The 5,695-nt window shown below is 48.8% G+C and overlaps 1 protein-coding gene across 1 annotated transcript in view; it reads right to left on the reverse strand.

Annotated features, from left to right (window-relative positions):
- The window catches only part of TGM3 (transglutaminase 3), a 30,727-nt gene extending 25,653 nt beyond the window's left edge, over positions 1-5,074 (reverse strand). The window contains exons 1-4 of the mRNA XM_055543164.1: positions 4,897-5,074; positions 4,321-4,563; positions 3,588-3,706; positions 2,097-2,225 (exon numbers count right to left, since the gene is read on the reverse strand). Of these exons, the coding sequence (XP_055399139.1) occupies positions 2,097-2,225; positions 3,588-3,706; positions 4,321-4,563; positions 4,897-5,074 (669 nt within the window). The remainder of the gene's footprint in view (positions 1-2,096; positions 2,226-3,587; positions 3,707-4,320; positions 4,564-4,896) is intronic.
- Between the last annotated feature and the right edge of the window lie 621 nt (positions 5,075-5,695).

A 5,695-nucleotide genomic window follows, 5' to 3' on the forward strand; every position in this document is an offset into this window, starting at 1 on the left:
TGCACTGGGTCCAGGCACCACAACGAGAGAATCTGTGCACTGCAACAAAAGATCCACAACTGTGTGCCACAGCTAAGACCCAATACAGCCAAATAAAAAGAAAAGAAAAAGTTAAAAGAGAAAGAAGAAGGAGAAACTTGAGTCACGAGCCCAGCCTGGCTGCTTGTCAGCTGGGTGATTGCTGACAAGCTGATTCATTCAAGCTCACCTTCCAACACAGGGAACGAAAGAAGCAAGTATGCCCTTATGAAACTGATTAGCGTTTACCCAGCCTCACAATGAGAACTGCTCCCTCGCTCTGTGGGGGTCACAAGGCAAGGCCTGTGAGAACCAGCAGTCTGGAAATGCAAGGATCCTTGTCCACGACCAGCTGACCCAGCCTTCACAGCCCCTCTGTGTGCTGGGTGAGCTCTGCACTCCCTCCAGGATGGCCGGGCTGGAATCGCAGGATCAGGGCCACGGGGCTCCTTCAAGATGGAAGATTGCACGGCCCATCTCCATCTCTTGAGTCACAGGGGCTCCAGCCTCCAGTGTGATAATCACAGGCTCATCTCTGACTGAAAGCTGAGTGTTTCAAAGCCCCACACAGGCCATAATTAGCTCGTGGTCCAGCCCAACCAGGAGGGCTGGAGAGAGGGCAGGGAGGTGCAGCTGAGGAGCCTGGCTCTGAGATCAAGTGTTTTGTCCCGAGGGCTGGAGTGAGTCAGCAGCTGCTGGAGCCAGCTGCCTCCCCCACCCTCTCCTGAGCTGAGGAGGCTCAACTTTCTAAGTGGCCTAAACACCAGCTTTCCTAGACCTTGGCCTGGGCTTTAATCCCACCCTTCTAGGACCACTTGGTTTTAAAGGTTCAGCCCGGGTCCACTCCCTCTCTGGACTCCTCCTGCCACCCTGGTTCCCACCGTCTCCTCAGTGCCTCCAGACTCTCTGGGCCTCCCCACATCTGTCCTGCCAGGTTCAAGTTAAGAAGTCCTGTCTGATGACCCCCAATATCTACCATGTAGTCAGGAGGTCATTCAATTAACCAAGTAACTAGCTCATTAGCTTGGATATTCTCCAGCTCAAAAAAGACTAGAAATGCCTAGTCCATTAATCACACACACACAGAAGTTGACACTTCTGAGTAATTGTTTAGTTTCAAAGGGTTAAAGTTCAAGAACTCTCTTTTAGCTTTCTAACTTTTGAGCAGGTTATCCCTTGTTTGGATATTTTTCTGATGGAGATGTTTTCTACCCACTGAGTAGAGGGCATTCCTCCAGCATTCAGCTTGTGTATGTGTCCAGCTAACGTGTGTGTTTGGATAGGTGGGGTAGGTTTCTCACGTGGAGGGAGTGGGTGAGTGAAGGTGGCTCCAGGCGGGCAGTTGGAGGCCTTATTCTGGCTGGACTCGCTCGAAGGCTAAGTTGTGAGTGATTCCCTTCAGCCCCCTGGCATCAGGTTCCCCATCCAGAAGACGACCATGTCAACCTCTGCCCTCCCTGCTGGCACTCAAGCCCTCTGTGCTGAGGAGGGGATGAATCAGAACAAAGGAGCGTAGCCCCTTCCCCAGGAGCCCCAGGGATGGAGTAATGTCTCAGGTTTGTGTCCTCCCAGCCCTGGTGGACCCCCACAGATCAAGTCCTTGTCATCTGAGGAAGGCCTCACCATACAGTGGGAAGGGCTTGGGAGCCAGCAGCCTGGGTCTGGTTCTGCCTCTGCCACTCAGTGGCACTGAGTGCCACTGAGAATAAGTGCCACTCTGCCACTTATTCCTCTTAAATAAGACATCTCAATGGACTAATGACTAATCAGCCCATGCTCACACATAACTGTGGTGTCATACATTTGGTATTTTTTTATTTTGGGGATGCTTGGACTCAGCTATGGCTGTCTGAGGCCCTGACCTGGAGCATTTATTGTAGCTGGACTTAACTGCATGTGTCTCAGGCAAGTCCTTTAATATAGAGGCGTGTCATACTCTGTGTGTACAAAACGGGGATATAATAACCACCAACTTTATTTTGTGAGACATCAACCAACAAGATGAGTGGTTGTGCCTAACCCAGAGCTGAGTTTGATATAGGGGAACACCTAGTTATTATGGTTTTCTCATCACTCACCATTGCACTGAGAACCCGGCCAACATATTTGGGATCGTTTCTGCGGGCCACATCCGTAGCAGGGTCACGGCGAAAATTCAGACTGTTATCCAGGACTGAGAGGCAAATGTTCAGAATGCCTTCTTCAAACTGTTCAAAATGGGGCCATATGTTACTATGAAAGAAATTGCAAGTAGTATCGGCTAATTGAGGGCATGGAGGCTATGCTGGTAAGAGCCACGGGCACTGCCCATATCTCGTTCCCCGCTCCATGGCCCCCAGAACTGAGACGCTGAGGAACAACCACCCACCTGGCCTTTAACCCTGAGAACTCATCCAGACCTCTTGCTGTACACAAGGCCCTGTGCTGAGGCCCCTCAAGTTTAATGAGACTCCCTCACTGTTACGAATTCGAGAGCAGTCACTTGACCTGTCTGGGCCTCAATTTCACCAGCTGTATAACAAGAGATTAGGCTGAGCACATCTCAAAGTTTCCATCTAGTTCTGACATTGATCTCTAGCATATCACTTAGACTTTGGGGAACTGATTATAAAGTGTCTCACTAAAATTTGAATTTGAAGCCATTTTCACAAAATGGAGAAGGTCAAGCTCTTTCTTGCCTTAGAGTCTTCATATATGCTGTTCCTTCTTCCTCAAATGCTTTTCCCCAAGATATCTATCCAGATACCTTGCCTCCATTAATTTCTTATCCTAAATTCCTTTCTAAGCAAGGCTCTCCCAGATCACCCCATCAAAAATATCCTCCCTTCCACCCCTCAGTGCACCCACCCCACCCCTTTCTCTTTTCTATGAAATTTAACACAGAACACAACATATAAAACTCAACATATAAAATATATGGCATTATACTGAAGATAGAATACATGGCAGATGTGCCCTGGTTGACTCCAGAAAGGGGTCTAGACATGGCAGAATGTGCACCTGTCCACCCTCTGCTGGACATCCAAGGCACTCCACCCAAGGTGCTTCATTGAAATACTTCATTTGTCTGCCGGAAAGAAAAAAATATGGAGGGAATCCCTGGATGTGGCTAGCTGAGCAAACTCGGGAATTCTGTGGACTCAGATGTCATAGTACTATAGGACCCTTGGAAGGTGGAATGCTCACACCTAGGAAATTTCATCACATTATGATGCGGAATGAATAAAAGAAACTATACTGTTGTGCAAGTCTCTACTGGGCCTTATCTTCATTCATGCATCATGGTACCAATAACACGGTGTTGCATCAATTTAGTTATGTGTCTGTTTTGCCCATGAAAGTGTGACCTCTTCAAAGACATGAAATATGTCTTATCCATCTCCTGTATCCATAGGTGTACCTCGGCCCCTGGCACATAGTAGGTCATCAATAAATGTCTTCTGAATGGATGAACAAATAAGAAGCAGGCAAATGGACAGATTTGGGAACTGCCACCTATCTGTAGGGTCTGCACGGAGCTTCTTTGGGTAGAATAGGGACATTACTGCCAGCCTCTATGACCCTTTTACCTGTCCGTAGTTCCAGCCAATCATGCTAATTCGATTTGTGCTTCCCACAAAGATGATGCCAGAATCTTCCTGAACATATTCCTCTCTCTCAGCATGGTTACTCATAAAGACACCATCAGCTGTTTGACACGAAAAAAACAGATAGTAGGGGATAGAATCTTACAGATAACTATAGAGACTCGTCCTTGTCTCAGTCCTGAGTAGCCACATGGTGGCTGGAGCAAGCCACACCTTCAACCCTTCCCCCAACTCCACTGAGGAATGAAGCCTTGGGCTAAAATGCTTCCAAGTCATATCATGAGAACTATAAACTTGAAAGAGAAGCTGGGATGACCTAAGAATCTGAAAATGAGATCTCTGGGAATGAAAAACTTGCTTCTTTGGGCACAAGCTCTCTCCATGCTGCAGAATGATGCTGTAGTCATTACACCATACTATAGAGTTTTCAAAAACTCATGAGATCCTTGCAATAGCCCCAGAAATAGCAAGCTGTCCATCTAATGGTGAGGAATTTGAGGCTCAGAAGGGTAGAGAGACTGCCAGGCTCACATAGTGGGTTCAGAGGCAAAGCTGGGCCAAAACCCCTGGCTTCTGACTTCTAGCTTCTGTGCTCGTCCCCTATTCCACAAACTTCCCCTGATCAAACCTGAGCCCATGAAAATCATTCCCTCCATCTCTTTTCCATGGACATCCCTTAGCTGATGGCTGGGAGTGTGGGTGTTTGGATGCCTACCTTGCAACCAGGGGTTAAACAGCAGTATGAATGTCCCAAGTTTCAGCGTGGAGTCACTGCCCTGGGAGGAGATCTGCATGTTTAGCGTGTACCTTCCAATGGGCGCATTTGCAGGACTAAGGATGGAGATGTCCAGAACATTGTTCCTGCTGGACACAAGTTGTGCACCCCAGCCGCTGCTACTTGTCCCATTGGAGAGTGGAAACACAGCCTTTGTGTTGGCCGACTCTGAGGGGTAAGGCCCTGGAAAGACATAGGAAAATGGAAACCAAGTAGTGTTGGCTGACTGTGGAGAAACCAGATCCCAGTATAACTGCAGAGATTCTTTGGGAGATGTTATACAAAGCAGCAGCATGTTATGGCACTGGAAGCAACTGGAGATCACATGGTCCAAATCCCTCTTGAGGTTAAGGCTGTGACCCTCAGAGATAGGTGAAACTTGACTCTGCTAAGTCAATGGTAGATCTGGGTTAGAGCCTGAGGCCACCACCACCACCACCGCCCCTTGGATGCACACCCCCAAGGTTTCCTCAAGGTGTGTATGTGGGAGGGGGGCAGGGAGCAGTGAGCAGGTACCTGTGGAAGCTGTGAATGTCACACGTCCTCCAGAGCTGAGACCTTGGGATAAGGTCAGTGACACTTGGAAGAGTTGGCCTCTCCGTACCAGGAGATCCTGGCCGTAGAACCTGTCTGTGTGATGTGCCTGCCGGTTGGAGGCTATCTGCCAGTTGACACTCTGGAGTCCTAAAGCCATGAGACAGAAAAGAGGACTTGAGATACTGGGAGAAAAGGGATGGTGGCATATGGGAAAAGGTGTAAGTTACCGAAGAGACAGCTTTTGGACAGGGCTAGCTGGGGAATAATCTTCTTGGAAAAATCATATTAAAACGCAAGATGGCAAGCACTTCACAACCTACTCCCACCTGCCTTTTCAGGTGGCTGACGCTTTGCACACACTACCTTGCCTCCCCTTCCACCTGGCTGACTGTCACTCAGCCCTCAAGGAAGTAGCTTCCCCCAACCAGTGAGGAAACTGAGTAAGCCATTCTGTCCACGCTGTCCTCCTTCCATTGTAGACAGTGGTGCACATAGGACTGGGAGGAGGCCTCTTCTCTTGAATCTACCGCCCTGCTTTGGCTTCCTTGCTTTTCCCTTTGTGTCTTCCCAGACGCCAAGTGCCTTCTATCACGCCAACACCCAGCAAATGATTACTGTGTCATCTATACTTTATATGTGCAACACCTTGGCGTTGGCCTGTGCCCCTGATGCTGAGAAGGACCGTGTGATTCTGGGAAGCATTTCAAGGCCCAGAGATTGGGAAACCACTGGCCTGGAGGGCCTTTCAAAGGCTCACTGGCAAGAGTGGTCTCAGGCC

The sequence above is a fragment of the Bubalus kerabau genome, chromosome 13 (genome assembly GCF_029407905.1).
Source record: "Bubalus kerabau isolate K-KA32 ecotype Philippines breed swamp buffalo chromosome 13, PCC_UOA_SB_1v2, whole genome shotgun sequence".
In the NCBI taxonomy this organism is placed as follows: domain Eukaryota; kingdom Metazoa; phylum Chordata; class Mammalia; order Artiodactyla; family Bovidae; genus Bubalus; species Bubalus kerabau.